Source organism: Ananas comosus, linkage group 9 (genome assembly GCF_001540865.1).
Source record: "Ananas comosus cultivar F153 linkage group 9, ASM154086v1, whole genome shotgun sequence".
Classification (NCBI taxonomy): Eukaryota; Viridiplantae; Streptophyta; class Magnoliopsida; order Poales; family Bromeliaceae; genus Ananas; species Ananas comosus.
In genome coordinates this window covers 13783226-13801150 of record NC_033629.1, presented here as the reverse complement: position 1 = coordinate 13801150, position 17925 = coordinate 13783226, and the positions used below count along the sequence as shown (strand labels likewise).

At 40.5% G+C, this 17925-nt stretch overlaps 3 protein-coding genes across 3 annotated transcripts; 2 read left to right on the top strand and 1 right to left on the bottom strand.

Annotated features, from left to right (window-relative positions):
* Positions 5944–9511, top strand: LOC109715659 (isocitrate lyase-like). Its single transcript, XM_020240774.1, has 5 exons — positions 5944–5973; positions 7079–7318; positions 7597–7725; positions 7844–9080; positions 9209–9511. Exons 1-5 carry the CDS (start codon positions 5944–5946, stop codon positions 9307–9309), a joined length of 1737 nt encoding a protein of 578 aa, XP_020096363.1. The 3' UTR covers positions 9310–9511.
* On the bottom strand, positions 9920–12980 carry LOC109714849 (syntaxin-132-like). The gene is made up of 13 exons (XM_020239557.1): positions 12963–12980; positions 12339–12449; positions 11955–12011; positions 11773–11821; positions 11613–11701; positions 11445–11518; positions 11311–11353; positions 11139–11199; positions 11006–11031; positions 10847–10924; positions 10525–10605; positions 10373–10438; positions 9920–10090 (listed from the first exon to the last, which is right to left on the bottom strand). Exons 1-13 carry the CDS (start codon positions 12978–12980, stop codon positions 9920–9922), a joined length of 924 nt encoding a protein of 307 aa, XP_020095146.1.
* LOC109715674 (COBRA-like protein 10) lies at positions 14004–16965 on the top strand. Its single transcript, XM_020240788.1, has 3 exons — positions 14004–14771; positions 15042–15187; positions 15460–16965. The coding sequence occupies exons 1-3, from the start codon at positions 14186–14188 to the stop codon at positions 16738–16740; spliced, it is 2013 nt and encodes a 670-aa protein (XP_020096377.1). The 5' UTR covers positions 14004–14185; the 3' UTR covers positions 16741–16965.

The window sequence follows — 17925 nt, the reverse complement described above, 5'->3', positions numbered from 1 at the left end:
TTTTTGAGAGGAATGCAGCATGTTATTTATTTCGTTTATTTTTTTAAAAAATAAATTTAGTTACAAATAAATAAATTAGAATTCGAACTTGAGATTTCAAGTACTAACCATCAGGCCATTTGCCACTTGCGCTAGGGACGGTCAGTCATTCCAAGCTATTGTAGCGTTACAAATTTGCAATCATGTTCTACTATTTTGTTACGCCCTACATGTAGGGCCAGCAATAATTACGTTGCTCGCAAAATTAATTTTTTTTTGAGAGAAAGGTAGCACGCTACCCGCTTCATTCAGTTAGGAAGTGAATTAAGCTACATGGGTGAAACAGCATAGGCCTCAAAGGATGGTGGGAAAAAAAAAAATTTTGTTTACAGTTGGGTCACCTTCTAACGTTAACAGTTGGGTCACTTCTCCGGCCTAATTTTCCTCCACAGGTTCGTCAACTGCTTAATTTTGTGTATACCGACTGTTGGATCAGTCTGGATCATCCTGAAAATCGCTTTATTCCTGAAATCCCAAATGACCCACCAGCAGGCTATAAGTCCTAAAAGCCCAGTTGAGGTCGGTTGGGTTCTCTTTCTTCCAGTCCATCAATTCCAGATCATATGCACATCATGTCCCAAATCTCCCAGATGGGTAATCTCCTGGGTCGACATCATAAGAAATCTAGTGACCACACACTGAGTGAATAGGTGGTCCACTGTTTCCTCTTCCAGTCCACACAACATGCATTTTGTGTTACCAGTCCATCCCCTCTTTACCAAATTGTCAGCTGTTAGTGGTATCTTCTTTAGTACAAGCTAACTGAACACTTTCACTTTAAGAGGTAGACGTAAAGACCAGATTCTGCCCTTACGGGCGTCCCGCGTGCCTCCATCCCTTAGAATTGAATAAGTTGACTTCACAGTAAATCATCCATCGGTGCTCCAACGCCAATGCACACTGTCCTATCCCTGACTAATTTGGGCATTGGAAATCCTATCCTTAAGAGCTGTAATGCTTGAAACTGCGCCGTGATTATCATAGTACTCACCTCCCAGAATCGTCTCCCAGCACCAGTCATTGCCACACAAACAATCACTAATTATCAAATTCTTACGAGGCTATAATTGGAAGATCTCGAGAAATGACGAACGTAGGATGGTTTCCCCACACCAACGATCATCCCAAAAGTCTATATTATGTCCATTACCCAACTTGTAAAATACTCCCCATTTGTAGATATCTTTTATGCTTAGAACTCCCTTCCACCAAAAGGAAGGGGGACTGAAGTAACATCCCTCCTTCAGCGGTCTTCTTCTTCGATAGAACAAGTTGCAAATTAATTTAATCCATTGCAACTGGGGTGCATTCTGAAACTTCCACCACCACTTAACGAGAAGGACACGGTTCATAGTACTAATGTCAAGAATACCCAGACCGCCCTCATTCTTATTTCGGCAAACACTTTGCCACGCCACCAGGCACTTTTTTCCAGGAGAAGTCAATCCTCCGGTCCAAAAGAAATCTTTTCGTAGTGCCTCAATACGCTTGATTACCCATTTAGGAGTCATGAAAACTGAGAGATAGTAAAGGGGTAGATTAGTGAGTACCGTATTTACAAGGATAAATCTGCCTCCTCTTGATAGAAGTTTAGCTTGCCACCCGTCGATTTTGCTTTGGATTTTATAGATGGTGGTCTAATCGACAAAGGAAAGCCTAGATACCTAGTTGGCAAGCTACTGACTTTGCATCTAAGTAATTGCGCAAGCACCGTGACTTTTCCCTCCACCATTCCAGTGTAATAACATTCCGATTTCTCTCTATTAATTCTCATTCCAGATGCCCATTCGAAGAGTTGCCAAATAAACTTTAGATTTCTCAAGCATTTTTTCTTGGCCTCACAGAAAAAGAAGGTATCATCTGCAAATTGGATGAGGGTAGTCCTGGATGCCTCTATGGGACCGATACCAGTAATGAGAATGTTATCGAGTGCCTCATTAGTCAGTCTGGCAAGACATTCTGCAACAAGTAGGAACAGGAAAGGGGAAATCGGGTCCCCCTGGCGTATACCCCTCTTCATTTTAATCCAGTTAGTAGTGTCGTCATTAATCAGAACAGCAACCTTGGCGTTGCAAACACAGAGTTTGATCCAGTTACACCATTTAGTGTCGAAGCCCCACCAGTCTAAGCTGCGAAAAAGGAAAGGCCAGTAAATTCTGTTGTATGCCTTTTCAAAATCTAACTTTACTCCTACTCCCTCAACCCCCGACCTATTTCCCCAACCTAAAAGCTCACGGACAGTTACAAAAGCATCAGTGATGTTTCTCCTCTTTAGGAAAGCCGATTGGGAGGGGGATATCAGATCACTCATAACCTGTTCCAGCCGATTGGCTAAAGCCTTAGATATGATCTTCTGAATCCCGTTCAAGAGGCTAATGGGTCTGAAGTTATTCGCTCGTTTAGCACCTTCCTTCTTAGGGATTAAACAGATGAAGGTGTAGTCAATGGGGCCGGTGTGCAATCTCCCCTCAAGCATTTCTTGAAATATATTGAATAAGTCATCATGGAGAGTGTCCCAGAATGTTTGGTAGAAGCTTAAGGGAAGACCGTCAGGTCCCGGCGCCTTATCCTTACCCAATTGAAAGACTGCTTGCTTAATTTCATCTAAAAAACAAATTTTTCGCGACGAAAAAAAAAAGTTTGTTTTGTCCGAAAACTTTCCCGAAAATAAATTGTCTAGACATATCTGGAGAGTGAATGAGAGGGAAAGAGAGATGTCATTGTTTTTTTTCATAAGTTTAAGCTATCAGATATGTTGATAAAAAAAATAATATTTTTTTGTTGAAACCCGTGAAATTATTTTTCACGTAGAAGCATTTTGTCTCAAATAATTGAGATCTATTTTCCACCCGAAAACTATTTACAGGCCTTAACCAAGGGTGGGCCCAGAGTTTGGCCCAGTTTGTAGCCAAATATTGCAGGCCCAGCTCATTAACAACCCAATTGTTAAATATAAAAAATATTTAAATATCGTTCTCTAACAACTTAAGTTTTTAAAGTTCAACTGTTGTTTCATATGATATCAGAGTAGGAGGTTCTGAATTTGAATTACGTTAGACTCTTAACGTATTAATTTCCTCTCATTTAATTCAAGCCCACGTCATGGACCGACTAAAAAAGTCTCGAGTCCCGACATGAGGAGAAGTTTTAAATATAAAAATATATAAATATCATTCTCTAGCAGTTTAAATTTTTAGAGTACAACAATTGTTTCACACCAATTTACAATAGGTCTACATGCCATCTACATAAACTACACTACTATAAAATTAATTTTAATTCGCTACGATTAAGTTTTTTGAGTACAGCGGTACGTTGTTTCACACCAATTGACAAGCGGTCTACATGCGATCTACATAAGGGACACTACTATAAAAAATTAATTTTAATTCGATACATTCCGTCGCAGATGAGGGGCGAAGCTGCGGATATATCCTCAATGAGGATAAGATCCAAAAGCGCAAGTAGTGATCTAATAAGAGTGTGTGTGATCCCTTCCCACGTCATAACTTATCTTGTTGCATGGTGTACGTACGTACGTATCTGTTACGTACGTAAATTGCGTACGTTGGAAAGGGAAGGATATGAGACTTTATTTGTTTCCTCTTTGTAACCGCTTCGCACCACCGCATATGCAGTCGAAATGGATCTGAACAAATATGTATGATCTTAAAATTTACTTCCTTTATATATATCTCTTTGATTGTTTGATAAAGATCAAGACATATACTTTGAAATTTGAATGATATATTCATCAGGTTCGTTGATTGTAATGATGCTTATTTATTCGGAGAATTTGCAGTCCTGATATTATCGGTAGTACGGAGGCCTTCGTGCTACCGAGTTGTTTTCAATGATACGGCTTCCAAATCGACGATCGGTTCCGTTAGAGTTGATCTACACTATTGAAAGTATTTGGAAACTAAATTTCATAATTTTTCGGCATCATTTCGCTAGTGATCAAAAAGTCTCAAAATTGACAATTTTAATGATAGATGTGGTGATGCGTTTGTAAATTTAACGGTGTAAAACAATCCAAATCTGATGAAATTTCTATTGAATTTTTTTTTTACTATTTAGAATAAGATCAGTAGCTCTGATTTTAAATTCAAGTCTTTTATCATTATTTTTTACGAGACTTTTATTTTCAGCCGTTTATTTTTAGACTCTCGTTTGATAGGTAAATGATACCGAAAAATTATAAAATTAGTTTCCAAATACTTTTAATAGTATAAATCAAGTCTAACGAGCCGATCATCGATTTGGAAGCCACATCATTAAAAACAACTTGGTTACACGGAGGCCTCAATGCTACCACTAATATACCAGCCTAAATCTCTCTCTTTCTCTCTCTCTCTCTATATATATATAGAGTCCGGCTACTATACTTTTATGAATACGATCGTCTTCGTATTCATAAGTTGTTTTCGATGATATAGCTTCTGAATCAACGATCCATACCGTTAACCATTTTTTAAAGCATTTAAAACTTCTAGAAATCAAATTTTATAATTTTTCGACACTTTATTATGATTTCGAAAAATTACGAAATTTATTCTCTAGAAGTTTGAAATACTCTAGATCATATTTAACGGAATGGATCGTCGATTCGGAAGCTCCATCATCGAAAACAACTTATGAGTATGAATGACCCAATACTCATAAAAGTATAATAGCCCTACTATATATATATATATATATATATATATAAACTGTTTAAATTAAGCGAACAATAGTATATTTAATATTTATATTCAACATAAAACACACATCTCGAGACAAATTCCAACCATCGGACGGTCCGACGAGCGTCAGTCAACCTGTCGATGTCCCATTGGTGGTGGGGATATGATATCTGCTTCAATCATCGGACACGTGGCACGCGATTAGTTTAGCTTGTGTCCAAAACTCGTTTCACTTTTTGTTCGAAGAGAGTCGCAAGTGTCCTAAGTGCATGTGTGCTCTTTGCATAAGCTGGTCACTTTCCCACGTATGAACATGTTGTGGGAAAAAGTGTATCACCAAAAAGATAGGAACAGCAAATATTTTGGCCTAAAATTATTTTTTTTAATAAAGATTGTATTATTTCAACATTGTGTTTGTTTTTATTATTGTTTTCGATCAAATATTTAGATGCAAATTAAACTTTGTTGGAATTAATTGGCACGTTTAATATTAATTAGATAAAACATGTCTCTTTGTTTGTCATTATGGCTATATCAAAATTAATAATTTACTAAGAATTTTATTAAATTTTTGTGGTTCTCCTTATTGAGTATTGCAACGACCCAACCCGCTAGCAACAATAACTCGTTGGGCCCAAACCACCGACCCAAAATGCTTAAGCCCAATTACTATTACTACCGTGTAGGTCTTATATAAACTGATCGGAATCAGTATCCCATCCGATGTGGGATTATTGGGGGCGTTACAAGTATATCGTGAAGTTTTACATGGATTGTAAATAATCATATGAGATTTTGGACATATGTAAGATAGTGGAAAATATGTACAGTGACGGTACAGAGGTAAAATTTTTATATTTTTTTAAAAAATATATGAACGCATCGCTTGGGATATACTTGTTTGATGATTAACGTGCGTGTAGTATCTCTCTAATGTTTCTTTCTATAATCTTCTCTTTCTGATGAATATGCATAGAAAATCACTCACAATATATTTTAATTAAAAAAAATCGAATTTTGTAACTTCTTATTCAATTGTGGTTGTAATTTATCCTCTCCTTTTGTTGTTTTTCCATATAAAACAAAAATTTTACTGAGAGTATGTACGTAGGCCTTTTTCTTTCTTTATAAATTGGAGAGAAAGGAGAGAAGGGATGGGACATGCATTGCACTTGTTGTAGTACTCACAAAAGTCACCAACACTCACAAGAATCCACCAATGGCTGCTTCTTTCTCCGTGCCTTCAATGGTCAGTTTTTGATTTATATAACTTTTTTTTTTTGTGATTTTTTTCTTCAAATTAAAGTGATATTTTTTTTTTGTTCATTTATGTAAACTATGTTGATATCTCGAACTATTTATATTTACCAAATGAGCAGGATAGGAATTTGGTTGTTCTGTTTACATCTTTCGTTAGGAGATTTAATAATTTGTTAAATTATATGAAAGAACTTTTGTTCTCTAAAGCTATCAGAGATTGGTATCTTTACTATATATATATATATATATCATTCCATCTTACGGGTGGACTTAAGATCTATGTTTTTAATATTTATATATGTATTTAATACTATTTTTGACTTCTAAGATTAAAATTTTTTGAGTATTTCAAAATGTGAGCTTAAATTAAATATGTATTTTTTTTTCGCCCTCTTCGAGGCCTGTGTTACCTTATCCATATTGCTTAATTCACTATTCTAATAAATGAAGCGGGTAGCGTGCTATTTTTTCCTCCAAAAAAATAATAAATAAGAATTTTTAGCTTTCATACGATATTAAATTATATCAAAGAACTGTTATTATTCAAAAACTTAAACTATCATAGAAAGTTATTTTTAATATTTAAATTCAACAATGATAATGTAAATTTGATAGAGATTTCATCTTTGCAACACTTAGTAAAACATTTTGAGGAAAAGTTCCCACCACTTGATCAGTTTCATTTTTCCATATTTTTTCTCTCTCAGTGTTTTAACCGATCCTTAGTTTTTGGCTTGGATGGCACTAGAAGTTTAAAATAACTCTTTAAGTTAGCTGCAATTAATGAGAAAACAGAGCTCTCCAAAGTCCAAACTGACATAATTATGCCTCACAAACCATAATATCAGTAATTTTCATGGTAAAAAAAAAAAATGCTCTGTTCTTTTCTCTATATTTTATATATGTTTGAGAAGTAAATGAAAATTTGCCTTTTGATCTTTGAAAATTTTCTCTTCAACTTTGCTTCTCACATCTAAAATCATATAACAATTGAGTATTTCAAATTACGTGTTGTGGCAATAATTTCAATAGAGAGCTTTCTCATAAGGAGGACAGATGTGAGCAGTCGGATTACTCATACTGCATATACGCAGATAATGGAGGAGGAAGCCCGGTTCGAGGCGGAGGCGGCGGAGGTGCAGGCATGGTGGAACTCGGAGCGGTTCAAGCTGACGCGGCGGCCGTACACCGCGAGGGACGTGGTGTCACTCCGCGGGACCCTCCGGCAGTCGTACGCGTCCAACGAGCTAGCGCGGAAGCTGTGGTGGACGCTGAAGAACCACCAGGCGGCCGGCACGGCCTCACGCACGTTCGGCGCTCTCGACCCGGTCCAGGTTGTTCATATATAAGGCTTGTTTTCTAGTAGATCGATCTTTTGGGTATCAAAGCCAAGTTGTAAACTCTTTTTCAATCTCCACCTTCAGTATCTAATAATTCTGTAAAGTCGTAGGTTTAATCCCGACCTTCAATATCTAATAACTCTATGAGACTGTGGGTTCAATCACCACCTTCAATATTTAATAGATTAAGCTATTATTTTATATATTTTTCATATACATCGTACGCATGAATGGGCTCGTATTTTAATAGATCGATCTTTTGGATATCACAGGTGACCATGATGGCCAAACATCTCGACACAATCTACGTCTCCGGCTGGCAGTGCTCCTCCACCCACACCACCACCAATGAGCCCGGCCCCGACCTCGCCGACTACCCCTACGACACCGTCCCCAACAAGGTCTGTATAAATTCTCCGAAAGTTTGAGCTGTTATATAATCATAACAAATCACTGTCACGTACTAAAAAGTTTAAGCTATTAAAGAACGGTATTTTTAATATTTGTATATTCATACAGGTCGAGCACCTCTTCTTCGCGCAGCTCTATCACGACCGGAAGCAGCGGGAGGCCAGGATGAGCATGAGCCGCGACGAGCGCGCCCTCACACCCTATATCGACTACCTGAAGCCGATCATCGCTGACGGTGACACTGGCTTCGGCGGCGCCACCGCCACCGTCAAGCTCTGCAAACTTTTCGTCGAGCGCGGGGCTGCCGGTGTACACATAGAAGACCAATCTTCAGTGACCAAGAAATGCGGCCACATGGCCGGCAAAGTCCTCGTACCCGTCTCCGAGCACATCAACCGCCTCGTCGCCGCGCGGCTCCAGTTCGACGTCATGGGCGTCGAGACCGTCCTCATTGCCCGCATCGACGCCGTCGCCGCCACGTTGATCCAGAGCAACGTCGACTCCCGCGACCACCAATTCATTCTCGGCGCAACGAATCCACAGCTCAAAGGCCAGAGCCTGGCTGCATTGCTGGCCGGAGCCACGGCCTTCGGAAAGAACGGCGCCGAGCTGCAAGCCATCGAGGATGAGTGGCTCACGACGGCTCAGCTCAAAACCTTCTCCGACTGCGTGAAAGACGCGATCATCGCCGTGAATCACGTAAGCAACGACGAGAAACTGCGAAAGCTGAACGAGTGGAGCAACTACTCGAGCTTCGACAAGTGCTTGTCGATCGAGCAAGGAAGAGAGATCGCCGAGAGGCTCGGCGTGAAGAACGTCTTCTGGGACTGTGACCTGCCGAGAACCCGCGAGGGGTTCTACAGGTTCAAAGGATCGGTGGCGGCGGCGGTGGTGCGGGGGAGGGCGTTTGCACCGCACGCGGACGTGATATGGATGGAGACGTCGAGTCCGGACCTAACAGAGTGCACGGCGTTCGCTGACGGAGTGCGGTCGGCAGTGCCGGAAATGATGCTGGCCTACAATTTGTCGCCGTCGTTCAACTGGGACGCTGCGGGGATGACCGACGAGGAGATGAGGGACTTCATACCGAAAATAGCGAAACTGGGCTACTGCTGGCAGTTCATCACGTTGGCCGGGTTCCACGCAGACGCGCTGGCGGCGGACACGTTCGCGAGGGACTACGCGGGGCGGGGGATGCTGGCGTACGTCGAGAGGATACAGAGGGAGGAGCGGAGCAACGGGGTGGAGACGCTGGCGCACCAGAAGTGGTCGGGGGCGAATTACTACGACCGGGTGCTGAAGACGGTGCAGGGCGGGATCTCGTCGACCGCCGCCATGGGCAAAGGTGTTGTTGGGCTAGTGGCATTTCTACAAACACCTTAAAATATGCTCATTTGAGTGACAGAATTTTCGTAATTTGGCTTTTTCGCTGTAAAACACATGATGATTTTCTACGTTATTTTTGGTTTGCAGGAGTAACAGAGGAGCAATTCAAGGAGACATGGACGAGGTCCGGAGCCGGCGGTGTAAGTGACGGTGGCGGCGCTGCGGTCATTGCCAAGTCCAGGATGTGAGATGCAGCTTCCGCGAAAAGCTCTTCTGCAGTAGTTTTTAAGTAGTACATACATATGTTACTAGCTAGCAATAACATGGTGTAATAGTGATTGATAACTCCAATTGGGGGGGATTGAGCTAATTGTTTTTGATGTTGAGCCTCTGATTGATGGGGTAGATCAATTGAAACTCAAATGCTTTATTTATGTTGCTATTTGATAATTGAAGGAGAAAATGTTTAATGTTATAAACTTGATTTATATTATGGTTTTTAGATTGAGTAAACATGTTCCAAGAGGTAAGCTCATATGATAATTTGATGGTTTTTTTTACTTTTAGAGAATGTCATTTTCCTAGTTATATGAGATTCACTAGAACACGACCCCGAGATTAACAAGTGTTCAATCCAAAGAGACCTTTTCTACAATAAAACACAATTTTTTTTCTGGTTCATTATTCTGCGAAAAGTACGAGTTAAGATTTTTAAGTTATTTTACAAGGAGATGAGCATTACATGCTCTTTAATTTTCATGTATCAGTAACACTCAAGCTTACAATTTGGCGAGAAAAACAGAAATTAACTCTATTTCTCGAAGATATTAGTTCAATACAAAGCAGTATCAAGTTGCGTTACTGTCTCTGCCGATTCCACGGCTTCCATATCGAGAGCGCAATGATCGCAGCGATTATCAGGAGGATGATAATTGCGATAATCATGCACTTTCTTGATTTCTTCTGGAGGCTCTTCGCTGTGCGGAGTGCGTCGGTTCCCGATTGTACATGGTTTACAGCATTCGAAACCTGAAAATGCAACAGTAACATGACGAGTTCATGAATGAAGACAAATTTTCTTGTTCGAGCCCAGAAGCTCGTTTCTACTTCCCGCTCTAGCTGCAATATCTAGGGCTTTCTGTTGACCAGATGCCGCACTTTTGCTTTCGAGAAGAGCCAAAAAGCACTAAGAATATACATAGTAGTCATTGCAACAGCTAGATGTATGTTATAGATTATGTTCTACTTAAAAATGACCTTTGATTCGCTATTTTGAGTACTACTTTAAACAGTAAAAGTGCAATAACAAACCTGACATTCGATGTTGTCGAGTATCTCTCCTTGTGCCTCAACTAGTACAGCCATGTCCATGAAAACCTGAATCACAAAATTTAATTTTAAAAAAAGAAACAAATAAGAAGAGTCGGAAAAGTGTATGTGACCACCAAGAAAATGCTAGCTACCTGATGCAACTCATGTAGTCTCTTCTCGATCTCCATGACCGCATCATGCCTTTCTTGAATCTCTTCTACGGTAGCAATAACCTTTTCGAACATGATTAACAAATCACAGTTTAGAATTAGACGTAAGCGAACTCGATTTTGTGAAGTAGCCTCTGCATGTGTGTGATTGGAATTCATCAAGCAAAGATACCAACATGTGTTGTGTGAAGAACATATCGACTCTGTAACGAAAATACTACTTTGTTTTTCAGAATATACTTGCTTGGACACATTAAGTAGCACTCGATAATGAAAATTTCCTGCGAATATAAGCTAGACAGACCTGCCCGCGTCCCATTTCCTGAATCGCCTTATGAAATATTTGCTCGCTGTTTCCGGTCTCAATCAGGTGGTCAATCATCTGCACATATGTTCAATCTCTTTGGTTTGATGAAGTAAAAGAGTAAGATTACAACAAATGAATTTAAAATACAAAGCTCACCTCCTCAGTAGGCCGAGATCCCGTAACTGTTCAAGTTCAAAACTTTCAGATATCAAATAATAGGAAAATTTCCAAATGTTAATTTTTCAATGAAACCTTTGCTAAAACTGCAACTCGCGATAAAGATCTCAACCTGTGAACACCCGCCTTTCGACAGTTTCCCTGTACTCATCTTGGATAACTTGCCTGAGATTCTGTAATATACATATTAAAAAATAAATAGGTAAATATGTATACTACATATTGCGTATATTATGTATAGTATGTTATATAGTTCTCTTATGTGTGTGTGGAAGATACAGTACCTGGAAGTCATTCATTTTACCCTTCAATTTCTTTTTCAAGGCTCTGTAACAATACAAATTACATCATAAAAGCCCTCAGGTTAAACAGAGATTCATTTTTAGTGGAAAACTTTTTGATACAATGAAATGCTTACATAGCCATAGACATCCTCGAACGATCCACACTGGTACCCTTTTCACAGCCCGGTTTTTGGCGATTTTTTAGGTTCTAGAGAAGGTGATTGAAGAGAGTGAATTGTGCAAAATGAAAGAAACATACCCAAAATGAACTTCATAAGTAAGATATATGAAAAGATTGTTACATCTATGTCCATTTTTTCTAACTTCGTTTTGATGGTACGTGCGATTCTTCCTACTCCATCGATGTCTTTCTCCATACGCTGCTTGATTGCTGAAACATATCTCTCGACAGTTAACCGATATTCATCGTATGAATAAATTTGTGACAAAATAGAATTCCACCTTTCATTGCCGAAGCTTTCGTGACCGATTTAGATTCCTCATTAGCTTCCTGTGGAACTCACAATGATTATTGAACATTGTATTATATACAAATCATATATTATGCGGTTTGCATTGACAAAAGTGTATTTTAAAGCCTATGAGATTACATGTTTTTGAGTGTCATCAATGCAGTTGAGTACCTGAAGCTTCTGAAGATGCTTAGATTGCTGCTCCATCAACTTCTCAATCTCTCTTACCTAATTTTAGAAAAGGTTACCAGTTCCATAACAAATTGAAGCGAAAAGAAAAGAAACAGAACAAACGCGCAAAAGTGAAAGAATAGTATATCCTTTTCGCACACATTTGATGATTTCGGTATTAGAAACTTCAAGAGGCATAAGTATAGAAACAAAACATGATTAAAATTCAAAACTCTTGATTAAAAATTATCAAAGGTTCAAATTGAGAGTGAAAGGTAGGAAATCTTGCGAGCATGTTACAGATTATGAGGGGATGATTTTGTTCAGACTGTTTTTTTTGTTTATTTTTTTTCTGAAAATGGTCAGACTGTAACTACAATTTACCTGTTCAAAGAAATCTTCCAGTCCATAATCTGATTTGCCATTTGAATTATCAGCTCCTGATTCAATATCCCTCTTCCTCGGCGACTTAACCTTTCCCATTTCAATGGAGCCCTGCAATGAAATGTAAAATTTTCACTGTACAAAAACTATGTGTTGAAATTTCGTCTAATTGTATTCTAACCGTTCTCTCCTTTTCTTTAAAAAAGGCAACATTTTTTTTTGTTTTGATTCTAAATTCTCTAAAAATTCAATATTTTTTAAACATGTTACATGTCGCATCCTTTTTGACTTCAGGTTTATTCAAAAAAAATTAGATAAGGTTGTGCAACTGAACATTTTTAAGAAAACCCCAGTAAACTGGCATCAAAATCTTTTTGCTAAGTCCAAGATAATGACTTGAATTAAACAGGATGATAAATTTAAAGTGAAACAATCGTTTGTCTCCACAAACTTAAATTAACTACTAGAGAATAGTGTTTTAATCATTTGTACTCGGTACTTAAAAGTGAAAAAATGGAACTTTTAGATCAAAAGAACACCAGAGTTAGAGAGAGAGAGAGAGAGAGAGAGAGAGAGAGAGAGAGAGAGAGAGAGTTGAAGAAGACGAAGAAGATTATTAATTACCTTGAGTAGGTCGTTCATCCTGCTTTAGAGAGAGAGAGAGAGAGCGAGAGAGAGAGAGAGAGAGAGAGAGAGAGAGAGAGAGAGAAGGTTTTATATATGCTTTAGAAAGCATTGGGAGAGTCGTTAAAAAAGTTGGCCGGCGAAAAAATTGTCGCGCCCTGTTTGAAAAACCGTTGGCCTTTTTGCAAGTTTATGCCTTTACTACTTTGCATTTACATCTTTGATGCCATTTTCAACTTTTTATGTGTCAAATCAACTGTTCCCAGATTGGTACAAATGGACCTTGAGATCCTGGGTTCAACAAGTTGGGCCAAAAAAATAAATAAAAAAAAAGTGTAATGTTTTTGTTAGTTTGAGTGTGTTAATAAAATAATAATACACGGACGCTAGATCAACGATTTTTTAGTAAGAAATTTGGCATCGAGAGATTACTTTGGACTCGAATCTAGATAATATTCATATTCATATTAAAGAAAAACAAATTTGGATGGTCAAGTACAATTATGCTGATGTTCACTTGTTTGGATTTCTTCTTTTTTTTCAAAAAATTTTAACTCTTAATGAAATTAATCAGTCTAAAAAATTTTAAATATAATAAAAAATATTGTATGTGCTATAGTATATAATATTGCGTTACGTGAGTTGATTACGATATATTTTTTACGATCTAACTTAAAAATATGAAAGCATATTTTTATTTTTTTTTGTTTCCGCTCTATTTTAGATATTAGCATTTGAAAAAGCCTCAATATCAAACGGGTATAAAGAGGGAAAAAAAAAACAGAAGATTAAAAAGGGTTCTTATATATAAATTAAAAGGGGCTGTTTAAAATTGGTGACCGTTGGCCCCCTCCTCCTTTTTCCCGCCACTTCCGCTGCAAACTCCACGGAGGAGATTGAAGCTGACCTGGTCTCTCTCTCCCCATTTTGTTTCCCCCTTATTTTAGAAAAAAAAAAAAAATCAAACTGAAAAAAAAAAAAGCAAAACAAAATCCAAGCCAATCACACACAAAAAAGAAAAATCAATCTAAACTCCAGGAAAAAAAAAAAAAGACAAAAAAATCCCACCGCAAATCCAGCTGAAACTCCCTCGTTCTCCTCCATTGGAAAATCCCAATTCCCCTCAAGGTATACAAAATTCCCCCCCCTTTTCTCCTTGAGAAGCTCTAGCTCTACCTCTCCCTCTGGTGAAGAGCCGACCCCCACACACCCACCCACCACCAATGTGGGCCCCCTCGCCGCCGAGAGCCCGGCTCTCCGCGGCCCTACTCGCCCTCTTCACGGCATCATTCGTCGTCTCCACCGGCGTGAGAGCGCAGGACTACGATATCGGCACCGGCGTGAAAGAAGAGAAACCGAAGGCATCGCCGCAGGACAGCTGCATCGGCGTGTTCCTGACGTACACGTTCATCGAGCGCGAGAAGGAGTACCCGCACGTGAAGAACGCGTCGGCGCAGGCGTACGCGTTCAGGTCGCAGGTGACGGTGCTGAACACGATGAGCGAGGATCTGAAGGCGTGGAAGATCTTCATCGGGTTCCAGCACGACGAGATACTGGTGTCGGCGGGCGGGGCGGTCGTGACGGAAGGCACCGACTTCCCGGCCCACGTCGGGAACGGGACGTCCCTGTCGGGGTTCCCGCAGACGGACCTGATGAACGCGATCGACACCGCGGGCGACATGACGCAGATCCAGGTGCAGATCGACCTGACGGGCACGCAGTTCGGGGTGAAGCCGCCCGGGGTCCCGATGCCCAGGACGATCAAGCTGCAGAACGAGGGGTTCAAATGCCCTGCTCCAACCAAGAAGGGTGAGCCTCTATAATTGGCTAAGCTAGACTATTATCTTGCTCTACGGCGGAAGGTCAAATTGTGTCGAATCATGTTTGAAATGCGTGCGATTGATTGGGCCGAGTCACGATCGAGACTTGTAGGCATTGAATATTTTTAATAACTCGAATTTTTAGAATTAATAATTAACGTCAACGATTCGACATTTACAAGTCAGAAGACGTGAAACTTAATGGAAACATTGTATGGCTTTGATCTGCTTTAATCTTTATCTTTCATTCGATTGTTAGGCAGCCAGATGTATGTGTGCTGCGTGAAGGATCCGAAGTTTAAGCACAAGAAGGCGAACAGCACGCGATTCCTCCCGCGGCAGAAAGGCGACCTCACCATCGCCTACGACGTGCTCCAGTCCTACGGAAGCAGCTATCTCGCTCAGGTCCGTAATTACATCTGTATTTCCTATTAAACGGGTCAAGAGGTAAGTCAGTATTGGAATGTTGAGGTAAGTCCGTGTTGGGATGGTAAGGGAAGACAAGGGGACCGAGGCATTACCGCTGACCAAGGTTGTAGTCGAACCAGCGGGTCTCATGCATAACATTTTCCAAATATTTTCGTTCAATTCTCAACTTTAGCGTAACTAATTCTCTGAATTGTTTTTCGCAACAAGAAGATCGTGCTCACCAACTGCTCTAATGTCGAATTTTGTAGGTGACGATCGACAACTGGAGCCCCCTCGGGCGCCTGGACAACTGGAACCTCACCTGGGAGTGGAAGAGAGGAGAATTCATCTACAAGATGAGAGGGGCCTACACTCTCAAGAAAGACTCCTCGTCTTGCATATACGGCGAGGCCGCGAACTACTACAAAGACTTCGACTTCAGCCCCGTCATGAGCTGCGAGAAGAAGCCGATCATCGTCGACCTCCCGCCGGATAGAGCCAAGGACAACGACATCGCGAACCTGCCCTTCTGCTGCAAGAACGGCACTCTCCTTCCCCACATGATGGACCCGAGCATGTCCAGGGCCATATTCCAGCTCCAGGTGTATAAGCTTCCGCCGGACCTCAACCGCACCGCGCTGTATCCCCCGCAGAACTGGAAGATCAACGGCTACCTCAACCCGCAGTACGTCTGCGGCCCCCCCATCAGGGTCAGCCCGATGGAGTTCCCGGACCCGAGCGGCCTCATGTCGGAGACCACCGCGGTCGCCAGCTGGCAGGTGGCTTGCAACATCACCCGGCCGAAGAAGAAGGCCTCGCGGTGCTGCGTGTCCTTCTCCGCGTACTACAACGACTCCGCCGTGCCCTGCAGCACCTGCGCCTGCGGTTGCCCTGATCCGGCCGCCTGCGACCCCGACGCGCGGGCGCTGCTCCTTCCGTCGGAGGCCCTCCTAGTTCCGTTCGCGAACCGCACCGCCAAGGCCAAGGCCTGGGCCAAGATCAAGCACCGCGACGTCCCGAGCCCGCTCCCTTGCCCCGACAACTGCGGCATGAGCATAAACTGGCACGTTCTATCCAACTACCGGAGCGGATGGAGCGCGAGGATCACCTTGTTCAACTGGGCGGATTACACGTTCAAGAACTGGTTCGCGGCGGTCCGGATGGACGACGACGCCTATCTCGGCTACGAGAACATATACTCGTTCAACGGAACCAAGCTAAAAGATATCAACAACACACTCTTCTTCCAAGGACTCGAGGGCTTGAACTATTTGGTGCCCGAGACGGACGGCAAGGACCCGGCGGTCGATCCGAGAGTTCCCGGGAAGCAGCAGTCCGTTCTTTCGTTCTCGAAGAAGCACACGCCGAAAATCGACATTTTGGGCGGCGCTGGGTTTCCGACGAGGCTCTACTTCGACGGCGAGGAGTGCGCGCTCCCCGACGAGATACCGAGGGCCGGTGGAGACCGACCGACCGTCGCCGCCACCGGACTTCTGCGAGTAGCCTTTGCCGTAGTGCTTGTTTTTGCGTCGATTATGAATTACTTGTGAAGATAAAAAAAAAAAAAAAAAAAAAAAAGCGGTTTTAAAGCGGGGAAAGATGATGTGTTTATAGATATTAGACTTGTTGTTGTGTTCTTCAAATTTAATTTGTAAGGTTTACTCATGATTTTTGCATATTATTATACTCAAATATGTGTTATAATTGTTTACTTGTACAACCTGCAAAATTGTGTATTTGTATCAAATGCCATGTAAAATCACAATGTATTTGCTCCCTATATACACCAGTTTGTATACATTTAGGATTTGATCAGCAATTGGTTTGAGCATCAGCTATGATTTTAGTTAAACTGCCTTTTCTATAAATATGTTACTGTTAATTGACCATGATAATTAAGAATTTAAGGCAACTGCCAGCTTATGCAGATCTTTATTTTCCAAAGAATACAGAATAAATATGCATATCTTTGAAGGTTATAATATGCATGAATAGTCCTCTCCACTTTGGGATTTGATATTATTGTAAACTGAGACTCTCTAAGCTCTGATTCAGAATAAAATTCTTAAATTAGATATCTGATCTTCTAGTCCTGCTCTAATTTCTGCCAGTGCATACCAGGATAGCTTATCTCTTTGAAATTAACAGAAACACTTGGCAGATGAAAAATTTAGAGCTTTTAATTGTGAAAAAGGGATGAATTTGAGTTTCCTGTCACAAGGTAAATAATTTATTCAACTTGTATAAAATTGCTAAAATGAGTTTAAATGTGGCCTTAACAATTCAATACATTAGTTTGCGATTGGTTTATGATTTAATATTCACATTGGTGTGAATGGTGTATACCAGGATAGCTTATCTCTTTTCATTGTTAGGAACTAAAGTATTATACATATACATATGAAAGTTAAGAGTTAAAAGTGCTTGAGTAGAGAGTATATATAGAGGGTAGAGATGAACAGCACTAGTGTAGGGACCAAATTATAATATTAAGATTTTGTAAGTGAGCTATGCACTAAATTTTGATTACATATTATTGGAATATGGTCGTTGATAACTATCAAATCTTCAGGTAATTTTAGAACAACAATATCTTAGTATTAACTGTTGATTATGAGAGGCCATAAAGTTTTTTGGCTTAAAATTTTGCAGCAGCTTTTTTGATAGCATAGTAAATTATTTAAAAGAAAATATCAACTATATGAACTTCAAATGCCATGCGAAGCAAAAAAAAT